The sequence below is a fragment of the Schistocerca gregaria genome, chromosome 3 (genome assembly GCF_023897955.1).
Source record: "Schistocerca gregaria isolate iqSchGreg1 chromosome 3, iqSchGreg1.2, whole genome shotgun sequence".
In the NCBI taxonomy this organism is placed as follows: Eukaryota; Metazoa; Arthropoda; class Insecta; order Orthoptera; family Acrididae; genus Schistocerca; species Schistocerca gregaria.
In genome coordinates, this window is record NC_064922.1 from 936,865,317 (window position 1) to 936,879,271 (window position 13,955).

The 13,955-nt window shown below is 36.9% G+C and overlaps 1 protein-coding gene across 7 annotated transcripts in view; it reads right to left on the minus strand.

Annotated features, from left to right (window-relative positions):
- Nucleotides 1–8,134: 8,134 nt before the first annotated feature.
- LOC126355837 (proton channel OtopLc-like) overlaps nucleotides 8,135–13,955 on the minus strand; it is a 642,361-nt gene continuing 636,540 nt past the window's right edge. For all 7 annotated transcript variants that reach the window (XM_050006292.1, XM_050006296.1, XM_050006294.1 and 4 more), the window contains one exon: nucleotides 8,135–10,944. In XM_050006292.1, the coding sequence (XP_049862249.1) occupies nucleotides 10,810–10,944 (135 nt within the window). In that variant the 3' untranslated portion in view covers nucleotides 8,135–10,809. The remainder of the gene's footprint in view (nucleotides 10,945–13,955) is intronic.

Below are 13,955 nucleotides of genomic sequence, written 5' to 3' on the forward strand. Positions count from 1 at the left end.
TGTGTGTGTATATATATATATATATATATATATATATATATATATATATCACTGTTGTCTTTGATCATTTAAAAGGACAGAGAGTGTAAACCATAATTTTCCCTAAAATGATCTGTTACATCGAGTGTTTTACAATTTCAAATGAACTGTAGTTTTTATAAGTTGAGTGATAACACCCTTCACAAAGATTCAATTAGTAATATTTTTAAATACATCATTTGGTGCTTATTATGTTTTTGCAGCTGTAGGGCTTGACATATCAAAAAGGAACACAATTTAGCTTTTACAGTGTTAGTTGGAGTTCACTTCTATGTACTATAAACAGGAGTGGTCCCCGAATTGTGCCCTGTGTGTCAGTAGTAGTTTGTCTCCATTCAGAAGAAGAAGAAGAAGAAGAAGAAGAAGAAGAAGAATCATCATAAGAGCTACATGAGCTCCCTCCCCCTATCATGACCCTTCCCTTGGTATCAATTAAATAAAGTGAATCACTTACACATTATACCTCAAAAGCTATAAGCTTTGCTGGGCAATGAATCCATAACTTTCAGTGTGGATGTACAATATTGTTTGATCTCCAGCAGGAATCTAAAAAATTATGGAGGACATGGACGAGAACTAAAGATAGGTGGTGCTACATGGGAACATGGGTTGGCTGGGGAGTGTGCTTATATAGTTTGTACATTTGTGTCACACACTATGTTCGGATGGCACAGTGGTTAACACTACTGCATAGCACACAGGAGATCCAGGGTTTGAGTCCCAGTCCAGCGCAAACTTTCACTTGTCCCTGCCAATAGCGCATAAAGTCTCAATGCAGCTGATATCATCAGTCACCCCCGCCCCCCTCCCAACCCGGTCCACTTCGCCTTCAGATCACAAATAATTTTGGTGGGTAAAAATTTAGATATTTTGATACCCAATTAGTGAAAATGTGTACAGTATGCCTTTCTGCAATCCAAATTGTGACTGACTTGGAATCTATGTTTGCAGATAAGGTCAACCACTGATAAATACATTGCCTTTTCCAAAACTTTTGGTGAGTGAGTTTAATACTGAAATGGGTTAATACTTATTAATACTTGTCCTACTACTTTTCTTGAAGAGGTGCGAAGTGTGCACTACCACATGTTGAGAGAACAAGCTCTTTGTCTATCCATTTCTCTCAGGCAGCATGGAATTTTAATTGATCAGTAGTGCACACTGTGAAGACTGAAATGCCCATAGTTTGTAAACAGTGCTTCATTTCTAGTACGAATAATCATTCTGCAGCAGTGTGTGTACACGTTTGAAACTTCCTGGCAGATTAAAAGTGTAAGTCAAATAAGGAAACAGATCTGTGTCAACAGTGGGGACACAGACCGATGGGCTTCAGGAACAATGATGTACACATCTACCATACCTGAGTTGCACATTTTGTACAGCAGGGCAGACATTTGGGAGACATCATGTCCTGAGGGTAGGACAGTGATTTACAGCACCGTTATCTTGTTACTATTAATCAAGTTCCATACATTATTTTGTTGAAATTTTCTTCAAAGCCTCTTTACAATGCCTCGGAAAAAGTATACAGTTACGTAAAAAAAAAAACAACAACTGTGGGTTGATTTGGCAGACATAAACAATAAAAATTACTTGAGTGAGTCAGAAAATTCACCATATTGTCCACTATAGCTTGCTTAACACTACATTGACATCTTTACTCATTCTAAACGTGTTTGATGTGGTCTGTCTTAGCTGCTTTTCCAGGTAGAGAATTTTATCAAAATTCCCCTTATAAAACCCAAAAAAATTCTGCTCTTATGTAAAGGCTGTCAGTGGCGCAAACATTACTAGCCAGACATTCATGGATGACACAGGAACTAAAACTAAGGGTACTAAAGAAAAAGCAGAAATGCTGTACACCATTTTTGAAGCTATCTTTACAAAGGAAGATCCAGGGATACTTCCCCAGATTAATTCTTGCAATACGGCAAAGATGAATGATATAGACTTGTGTCTGTCAGATTTTATATGGAATTTGCAGCCGAGTTCTCCCTTCTCTTAACCACACCGAGCGAGGTGGCACAGTGGTTAGACACTGGACTCGCATTCGGGAGGACGACGGTTCAATCCCGCGTCCAGCCATCCTGATTTAGGTTTTCCGCGATTTCCCTAAATCGTTCCAGGCAAATGCCGGGATGGTTCCTTTCAAAGGGCACGGCCGACCTCCTTCCCCATCCTTCCCTAATCCGATGAGACCGATGACCTCGCTGTCTGGTCTCCTGCCCCAAAACAACCAACCAACCTCTTAACCACAACATATAGTTTAACCTAAAATAAATAAATAAATAAAATAAAATAACTTTGACATCCATTTGTTAATCTGTTGTAATATATCAGAATGTATTCTGACCTCAAATGTAATGATGTATCTTAAAAGAATGACCACTCCATGCCAAACATTTTGGGTTCCAAAAACATCAGTCACATGCAAGACCATCCACAGAAATTTTTGCAAGAAGGATCAAGGCTCAAAATTGCATTTCACAACTGACTGTATAAGTTTGAAAACATCTCATGTCCCAAGAATTAAATTTGACAAGAAGTACACAAAACTTATTGTATCTCAACAGCTGATAGTTCCCTACTTAGTATTTTAAGATAGATTACTTTCATATGCAATGCACATCTTTTTATGTTGTGAATGTGGATGCCAGCTTTTTGGTTCAACAAACTGAAATTTTATCTTCATATAATTAAATCTGGACTATCCAGTGAGTTATGAAAGAAAGCTAGAAAATATTCATAAAAATAATTTATTCACACTCCCATAATGTTAGGTTGAAACAGAAAATTAAAAATATGAAACAGCAAAAAAAGGCAGAATGATTAAGGAAACCCAGCTGGACATCAACAAAAATACTACATTAATAGCTTTTTAAGTGGAGAAACAAGGAATAAGCTTTTAAAGAGGCTTATTCAGCTTTGATGAAATCTATAGCATTTGATTTTGTTGCAAAACTTCACAGCTGTCCACGTTAACGAATTTATTGCATTACTTTCATTGCAGCGACAACTGAAGTTGAATGAAATGTGTTTTGAAAGATATATCTTTTTGTGTCAGTTAGGTAAAGTGTAGTGCAGTATATGATGAGATGAATGGAGGAAACCTCCTGAAACAATCCTAAAACTGACTGGTAGCATCGAATTTTAGCAGTGTAGGACTGCATAAAGGTAATCCTCGTCTCTCCAATTTGTCACATCATTATGTAGCATGCGAATTGGAATGCACAATTCCAGTCTCTGTGACAAATAGACAGGTGGTAGAATACTGCTGCGATTCTGCTGTGCATCAGGTGGTGCAGGTTCCCTTATGGGAATTGGGGATAGAAGACTGGCACATACGCTAGTGCCATGTTTAGGTGGTGTGAATCAGCGAAGGAATCCATATGGCAGGGTGGTAGACCAGATATTTCCAGTTGACCTGTAGGGGCTGAATGAGGAAGCAACAGCAAAACATTGAAGATATTTGGAACAGTTCTGTAAAGCTTCATATCCATCTTGACTCCAGATCAACACAAAACCACAGCTCCACCAGATAATCAGCGTAATTTCACATGAACAGAGTGATGACTATGAAAACACCAGATATATAGAGTTATTGGCTAGGGCTGCAGCATTTCTCATTACAGTCAGCAACATTAAATCTGCATTTTAGTGGAGCTGCAGAAATGCTTGCTGAAAATTCAAGAGAATTGTGTAATGATTAAAAAGACTATACTCTGATTCCAGGACAGGGCAAATGAAAATGAATGTGAATGTAAATGTGAATGTGAATGTGAATGTAAGGTCTCCCAGTGTGAAAAGCTCTCGGGTTACCAGAAGGGTGGCAGTGTTAAATACGACAACATTTTGATGAGTGTCATGCTCATCACTGATATTTTAACACTGCCAATCAGCTGGAAACTCGAGAGTTTTTCACCATCTCGGGCAAAGTTCGTAACCAGTTAATGTGTTAAATTGAAATTCAATGCTCTTGAGGAAAGTAGGCCTGTGCAACAAGGATCTACAGGACTGCAGACTATTCGACATTCATTAGTTTCCCAGGAGCAATGCACCTGAACTTAACACCCAGAACTGCCACATACAGACTGGTTATGTTATGTTTATGTGTATGTTTTGTATATTATAGTAGGAAATTTCTGATAACTGTAAATACTTTAGAAGTGATAGAGACCACTTGCTGAAATGCACAAGCTTTGAGGTTGAGGTGTCAGCTGAGCACACAAAAAAGGAAAGGTGATATATATGCTCACTCAATATGTCTGTAAATTTATTACTTTTTTTTCAGCAACAGTATATGTTCTGAAATGCAAGATAGAAGCATGAAACTTAATATGCTGTATGTGACAAAGAAATTTTGTGGGATAAAAGTCTGCTCATTGTGAAATGGATCTGTAGCAATTTCTTCCCATAAGAGTAACTGTCAATAGTGTGGAAATAGAAATCATATTTCCATTCACCATTCAGTAATTTTTGTATGTTCATAACGGTCTCAATCATTTGAATTATTTATGTTAATCACAATTAGTTGCTTTTGTTGTTAATATTATTGTGGAGACCAGATCAGAGTACACTCCTCGGTTTAGTCCACCTCCGTAGCTAAGTGGTAAGCTTCTCTGAGTGGTACATTTCTCTGACTGATATGCAGAAAATCCATGTTCGATTCCTGCTCTGTCAGGTATTTTTCGTTGGTGGGAGAACTGTAATGGGGTACACTCAGTTTTGTGATGCCAGTCGGGGAGCTAAACAATTGGAAAAGTACCGGCTCCAAGGTGTGTGAAGCTGAGAGAGGTGCCAGTTGATCCCGCGAACCACCATACCCCGTCCAAATGGAGGATGACATGGTGGCAGTAAGTACTGAATAGCCCAACAGGGCTGGCAGATTGAGCTTTAGCTTTAGTTCCTCAGTTTCAGTTCACTAAAAGCAACCAATTATAAAACTAGTGAGTCGGTGGCCTCATTCAGATACTACATTAATAGATCAGTTAAATACTTTTGACAATATTACCTTTATTTCCTTACTTGAACTCTTTTGTATCATTCATTAGCAGTGCTGTTCATTATGATCATAAAATAATAACAACAGGTTCATGAAATACCTCTAGTAAACTGATTCATAGTTGAAATGGACATCAGCTCCACCTCACTAGTTCCATCTCAATGTTGTGGCTGAAAGCTGGACCATAATGTTTCTCACAGGTGAGACAGACAAGTGTGAATATGTATTTACATTTTTGTTGATGAAACATTCCATTGAATGAGAGAAGGGGAGGGGGGGGGGGGGGGGCGATAGAGAGAGAGAGAGGGGGGGGGGGGGGGGGATATTCTTAAGTCTTGTTGTGTAGAATCCTATGGACTATCTATTTGCTGATTTTCACACACAGCTGGTGTGGCATGCATGAAGATGTCTGAATTTGATGAAATTAAATCAGTTAACATTTTCTGTGTTTGATGGCATAAAGCTGTATTTAATTAACCATTGCTTTCATGCTTTGGCAAAACTGTATGAGAGCAAATATGACTGAAGTAAAACTGTAAAATACAAAATAACAACATTCTCATCTTTTGTTGTACAGTGAAACTGGTACAGTGGTAAACACTTTATTTCGTTTGTACTCATTTTTTATGTAAAAAGACACTATGCATTAGGTAACCAAAAAATCTTTAAAGGTATTTTAATTTCATTCTGATAAACACACAATTACTTACTATTTAATATTACACAATGGTTTAACTTGAATGTGTATCTTACTGGACATCCATTCAGGCTACAACATTTACCAGAAAAAAAGGATAGATATCCTATAGCTGTTTCAGGCTCACATTTTCATCCTGCTTATTCCTTATTCCACTCCAAAACTTTTGTAGTTTTGGTGTCAAGTAATCACTAACTGTTTTACAATTCACTGAACATCTCTTCTCACCAAGGTGTCTATGGTTCAGGAATACTCATCTCGTCCAATTCACAAGCATATATCCTACAGCACATCTTCTTGTATCTCATTGTGGTAAATTGTCACTCATAATTAAACACCTTGAACAACTGACTTCTACTGTCTTCCACAGCTCTGAAAGTCTTCCCCCAAGTCCTGCAGTGTGGAGTAGTCTTCACAATAGTATTTTATCCCAGGAAAAATTTGAGAAAAAGAAATTGTTCAATGATGTACCATGCCTGTTCCTTTCTCCATCACCACAGCTTTTACTCAACTCATCTCAATAGCCCAAGTGTAGTAAATATTCCATACATTCACACTCTTATATCCCAGAAATCACAAGAATGTTGATCATTTATGAAAACTGTTAGGTCCTCTGCTGACATGACTGAAGTCACTGTTCACATTATGTGTTGTCCACTTGAATGAACACCCACGAGTTTGAAATTAGGCCATACATTGCTAGTACACGCTGCTCAACGTAACAGAAAATCGTACAATGAAGGCGTTCATAACCAGATGTCTTAGCCGTAGATGAGTCTTCCATGTTATATAGTCCAGGTCATTATACTTTTTCATTCCTTACATTTCATGCAGAGCTGCCCTGAACATCTTCAGAGGTACTCCAGGTCTGCTGGAGTCTTGCTGACTGAAGGGTTGGACATCTCCGAGCAACATAAATACTGTGAAAAAGCCATGTGGTAGGAGTTAAAGTGATCAAGAGAGGCAGTCATTTATCATTGTATTTATCTTGCTCTCAGATGTCTGACTCATCAGTCAGCAAGAATCAGTGGGGCCTAGAGTACCTCTGAGGATGTCAAATGCAGCTCTGGATGAATACCTTAATCAGCCCAAATGAGCATTCTACATGAAATGTCACAATAGGCATGTAGCAACTAAGAAAGAGAGAGCTTTCTATCTCTTCTGAATTTCTGGAAAAGAACAGATATTCATTGGATACAAACATCTTTGAGGTTCATGTGTGTGCCTGATTGCAGTTTAACTCTGGAGAAGGATTTTAACCACCAGGTTATTATCCTATTACACATTCCTCAAATACATAAAATAACTTAATTAAAATTCAATTAAAAACCAATAACAGGTCAATATTTCCCTAACCAATTTAACCGTATTCTCTTTTAGGAAACAAGTGATCACAAATATTCCACTTCTGTCAGGTTGCAGCTTTTGAGTCATAAATTGTGTTGAATCGCCTAGTGAAAAAAATTTACTGCTTCCATTAAATTAAAATAAAGAAAAAAAACTTCCTCTCAAGTAACACATATGAAGCATAGGCTTATGTGGTGTTCACCAGCCTCCATTATCCAGTTGTAAGCTATGTAACCGTAGTAGCAATAATAGTGATTAAAAAAAAAACATAATGAACTTTGTAAGACAGTTTTATGTATTTTTAAAGGTCCATCCACATTTAAAAACAACAGCCATTCTCTTTGAGTGGGAAATATGTTATGTGAGGATTGAATATGAAGCTGAAAGTTAATAAATAATGCATGTTACACACCTAGTACCTGTATTCACAGTTCTCTTAGTTACAGAAATAATATTTTGAATTAATGAATTTTTGTCAGCTAAATATATATTCTTTGCATTTTGTACAAAACACGTTATAAAATAAACTTGGAAGAATCTCAAAAAATTTCTATGACATTTATAAAAAGTAAAAAAACTCTAAACCCCATCTATATGTAAGTATAAATTTCCTTTGATAAAGCAAGATATGTCAAAAGTTGACTGTAACAGAAGCTATTCAGAATGTATATTTTCAAAATTTGCCATATCTGACATTCCAGATAGAGGCAACAACAGACCATTCACAAGATGTATTAAGTGAGGATTTTCAACATTGATTTTACTTGTAAGAAGGAAATATTCAATTTTAAAAACTATTACTACTACTTTCCATTGTTTTTTAAATATATATGTCTATATATATAATGTATACTGGAGGGAGATTATAAAATTGCACAACCTGGCAATGGTTTTCTATGCAGATAATGAAGAAGCACTGTTTCTTTTCTTTTTTTAATTTCATGACAACTTTAACACTGCCATCAGTCAAATGCTTATGGAATATGAATGATCCTAATCTAGTCTGCTGAATCACTGTAAGATGCTTATGAATGTTACATTAACTTACAGTTCACACATACTGTATTAGTTGGCAGTGAGAATCTTGACAGTGTATATATACATAGCAAATTTCCAAAAATGAATTTGGTCACATTAAAAACTCTAAAAACATTTGGTACTTGCAAATAATCTCACACATACCACATGTAAAGTACAGTAAACATTGTGTTATTACCAATACTAAAGAACCTAATTAATCCACTTTAAAAGAATATTTGGCTATTTTGTATTAAGAGTCTAGAAAACATTTGTAGTGAATGTACATATAGTTTCAAACCATTAGTAGATGTACACACAACTCATGATATATATCGGAAAAAATATATGTAATGGATATCTATAATCCACTTTGTACTATTTCATTTTCTAAAGTCAAGCAAAAGAGTAGAATAGTAAATGCTGAACAGGTTTCATGTTTCTTTGGAACTTCATGGTCCACAAATTTTCATAGCTTAAAAAAAAGTGTCCTATGGGTAAATAATGTATAAGGGAAATGTAATAAACAATGAAAACATAATAATCAATTTTATCACAATATCATCATGTGTAAAAATTCTGACAATTGGCAAAAAAAAAAAAAAAAAAAAAGAAAGAAAGAAAAAAGGACGAGAGCTGGCCAAAAAACCCACAAAGTTTAAAACTGCTAAAATGGAACAAAATGTTTTTTTTTTTTTTTTTTAGAGAAGACCTGCAGTAACAAATTATTTCATCCACTACATAACTAAGTCTGTCACTTTGTACTTACTAATGAAGGTATCTGCAATGAAACAACACAAAATGTGTTACTAACCTTTTGCCTCTTTAGCCACATATAGATATATATATAACAGCAATAAGAGTTAATTTAGTATGCACCATGCTTAGCAATGTTTCATGATCTATAGAAATTTTCTCATGGTTTTCTTTTTATTTCACTTGAGTACAGGCTTAGAACAGACATCAAGAACAATGATAAATTATGTACAAAACAACCATTTTATTTACATTTTGAAGTTGTAAACATTTATTCTTATATTTGATGCTTAACTATTTATGACACACATTTACTTCTCATCCAACAAAGCACATCTGTTTTGCTGTATTAATTAAGTCTACTCATTGGTGATTTCACAGAATTGTTAATTTAGCTTGCAAAAATTTGTACAGTGTAGGATATAGAGTTCTTGTTTAGTAATGCATTAATGACATTTTTTTGTGTATAACCTTTGTTCTGTAGCCAATTATTATTTTAAAATTTTCTTTTGTGTATTATGGTACAAAACAATCAAGTCGTCACGGAAGTGTTTTTCACTCGAGCTCATGCTCAGTACTATATGTTCCACAGAAACCATTAAGTTCACAACACAGTGAAGAAAAAATTACATAATATAAAGTGGGCAGCACCTGCATTTAAGGGGATCTCTGCTTCAGTTGTTTTACATTATAACTAACAACGGACAACAAAGGAAATAAAAACAGTGAAACATTTGGTGTGGTTGTGTTTAGCAAAGTGGTACTGGTAATGAATATTTACTTTATCCTTCCCATTAATATACTCATTCTGCCCATACAATAATATTATTTTAATTATTTGGCACATACGTACATTGCATATTCAAATGAAAGTCATCAATTTCAACAAGGCATGTGCATTCAACATAGTTTTCTGGCCTTGTGTCAAATCACCAAATCATCATCTTTATTTCAATATCAGTTTCTTTCTATTACAAAAAATAGCTGAATAATAGTACAACAGCTGCAAGACTACACCCTGAACACGTTCAACAGAATAATAATAATTATTTTCTGTAACGGAGGTTGAGTGGTTTGTTTGTGAGTGATCAACCACAACCTACTGCAAACTTAGTCGATGAACACTTAAACTTAATATGTATACATGGATGAACAGGTAAGTTTACTTAACCCATTCACTTTTCTTAAATTTTTATTGTTTTTATTTCTGAAGGTAAACACCACCTTAAGAATGAGAATTAAATTCTCCAGTGTGTCAACATTAATGAGTCAGGTGGAAACATTACTGAACTCTCTTCATCTGTTGATGCTGACATGTTAACGCCGGTGTGCTACCAGCAAGGAATGGCACATTGCAAATGACAGTTGCATGCTTTTCTTTTCATGTATTTTATGAAATAAAGTTCCTTAATGTAGTTTTGCAGAAGAAATAAATATGAGAAATTGTTGTGGGCATAAGACAAGCATAAGACAAAAATAGCTTCAGCATTATTTTATGCATACATGACTCAGACACATTTTTATGATCAATGAAAATGACTATCAAGTTTGATAATAATGTATGTGAGTAACAAAAATAACAAGTTGCAAATGTAAAAATGAATAGTTTTGAGATGTAATGTATAATGACAATTGTTTCAAGAAGAGTGTGAGTAATGAGAGGTATTGCATAAAGTGTTATCAGTAAACCTAATATCTTAACAAAATTAATAATTATTGTTAATGAATTTCATGAGGATATAATCTTTGGCTTAAATATTTAGTTTTTAAAAATAACTTTAGAAGATGAAAACCAATGGCAAAAATTCATTGTCAGAGTGTGTGAAAACACCACATCTTCATAAATCATAAAATTCATGGTTAATCCATACACATTAACACTTTTTTATGTATACCAGTTCTGATTTCAGGGCAAGTTGTTATTCTTAATAATTACCAAGCACTGTAGATTTCATTCAAGTCGAGCTTTGTAGCTAGTCTTCCAAATCTCAGCAAGCGTGACCGCTGAATGGAATCGATGAAAAATGCAAAGTGGTAAAGTAACCCGTTGCACTATGGCCCATGCAAGGAATCCATAGAAATCAAGCTGAAAAATGAAATGCGTATCAGAGAAACATATTAGCAACAAAATCAAACAATGGCACTCCAGATAGAAATATCAATAGTGTAGGAAAAGATAGATTGCTACAGTAAAGATGACATGTTAAGTTGGAAACAAGCACAATTTAAAAAAGCATGAGATACTGGAGCTGGTGGTTATGTGTGCTTGTGTGAATATATAGTGTGTATTTCTCTTTTTCTGATGAAGGCTGTGGCCAAAAACTTATGTGTAAGTGTCTTAATTGAGCCTGTTTGCAACTTAACATACCATATTTATAGTAAGTAGCAATCTATCTTTTCCTACATTGTTGTTATTAGTGACAAAATAAATAAATGGAGCACAATATTGAGTGACTAAATACTTAATTCTGATTAACCAGAACATTGTGGCTGTCTCTCCTCTTTGCAAGTGCTATAATATAGATTAAAGTGGGTAGAAAGAAAAAAAAAAGGTGGGGAGTTAGTTTTTGATAATATAACATAATTGGATAGATAAAAAGAAACACTCTACAAGTGATGGAGGAGAAGACATATAAAAAACGGTTGCACTTACGCAAGTTTTCAGAGCCAGTGGCGCCGCCTCCTGGCAGAAGCATTGAAGTGGAAGGAAGAGGGGTGAAGAAAAAGGACTGGAGAGGTTTAGGAAAAGGGGTAGAGTTTGGAAAATCCACCCAGAACCCTGGGTCAGGGGAGACTTACCAGACAGGATGAGAACGAACAGGCTTTCCCCTTTTTCTTAAACCTCTCCAGTCCTTTTCCTTCACCCCTCTTCCTTTCCCTTCAATACTTCTGCCAGAAGAAGAGGGCACTGGCTTGCATAGGAAAAACCTTTTTTAATGTGTGTGTTCTCCTGCTGCTACTTGGTGAGCAGATTTATCATCTACCCAGTTACATTACAGGAAGAGTTAATGTCCATGTGCTGCTGTCAGAAGTAATTATTAACAAGCAATAATGACCAGTGAAACCACTAACAGAAGATACGACAATTAAAAAAAAAAATATGTGCTCTGTAAATCAAATAGGTAGCAGTCCATGGCATAGTACAGTGCCATTATGGGGAAGGCTCAAGAGTTTTGATGTACATCATTCATCTTGCATTCTAACAAATTCAGCTTCAAAACATACAATTCTTATGTGCATCTTTATTGAGCCACTGATACAGTCAGAGCACTGAATACACACAGACAATGTTACTTCCTGTGATATGTCTGCGGAACAATTTACTTAATTTGTCTGCCAGATGAACAATGTCTTACACCCATGAATGTTAGGATGCCTATTCTGCACATTCATCTCATGATGAACAGAGACTTTCATCTGGATGATGCAAATATTATTGCTTACCGCTTGCGTCCTTTTATGGCTAATGTCTGTCCCATCTCATATGGCATTTTGTTGTAGAACAGTTGTCTGTATCACACGACAGACAGGTACCAAAGTGATTTATAAGTCATTATTTAATTCCAGTTGATGTTCTGGCCTTGAGGTTTGCTAGATATCAGCCAAATCTGCTATCTCTGCTAGTCATCAAATATCTGTGCACATGTCAAAGAACAACCGAGAAAGGATGACGACGTAAGGCGGGAAGACTACCTGCAGTCGGGACTCAACCCACACCGGAGTCTAGCAACAGGCCAGATGAACAGTGGACCCGACACAACAAGAGTAAGGCAGTAGCAGTCTAGGTTACAACTCAGCATGACAAATTTTTGACACAATGCTGTCAACAGATCAAGTATGAGCCGCAATCCAAATTGAGACCACAGAGGAAAACAAATATCAAAGCGAAGCCACCAGGAGTAGTCAGTAGTGCAGTGGAGACAGTAACAAATGCTATTCGATGAAGTACACAACCGACTGACTGGTCAATGTGTGGTGGTAATTTTAAGCTGGCTGGGAGGGACACTATTGGCCGGTGTATTCATGTGGCGAGATGATGGCACACTCACTAGGCGAGTGCAGCACTGTGGCAACACTGCCCTCTATTTGCCATTGAAATCCATTTGTTCTGGCATTAAACTTTCGAGCAGCCTGATACCAGAATATCAATTATACGTTATGTGATCTGAAGTATCTGGACACCCCCAAAAACAAATGTTTTTATATTAGGTGCATTGTCCTGCCACCTACTGCCAGGTACTCCATATCAGCGACCCCAGTAGTCACTAGGCACTGTGAGAGAGCAAAATGGGGCTCTCCGCAGACTCACGGACTTCGAACGTGGTCAAGTGATTGGGTGTCACTAGTGCCATACGTCTGTACAAAAGATTTCCACACTCCAAAACAACCCTAGGTCCACTGTTTCCGATGTGATAGTGAAGTGGAAACATGAAGGGACACGTACAACACAAAAGTGTACAGGTCGACCTCGTCTGTTGACTAACATACTGCCAACGGTTGAAGAGGATTGTAATGTGTAACAGGCACACATCTATCCAGACCATCAGACAGGAATTCCAAACTGCATCAGGATTCACTGCAAGTACTATGAAGCTAGGCAGGAGGTGAGGAAACTTGGATTTAATGGTCGAGTGGCTGCTCATAAGTGACACATCATGCCAGTAAATGCCAAATGACACACTCACATGCTGTAAGGAGCATAAACACTGGACAATTGATTAGTGGAAAAATGTTGTGTGGAAAGATAAATGACGGTACACAATGTGGTGATCCAATGGCAGGGTGTGGGTATGGTGAGTGTCCAATGAACATCATCTGCCAGTGTGTGAAAATTTGGAGGCAGTGGTGTTATGGTGTGGTTGTGTTTTTCATGGAGGGGGCTTCCCCCTAACTCTCCCCCTAACTCTCCCCCTAACTCTCCCCCTAACTCTCCCCCTAACTCTCCCCCTAACTCTCCCCCTAACTCTCCCCCTAACTCTCCCCCTAACTCTCCCCCTAACTCTCCCCCTAACTCTCCCCCTAACTCTCCCCCTAACTCTCCCCCTAACTCTCCCCCTAACTCTCCCCCTAACTCTCCCCCTAACTCCTCCCTCTCCT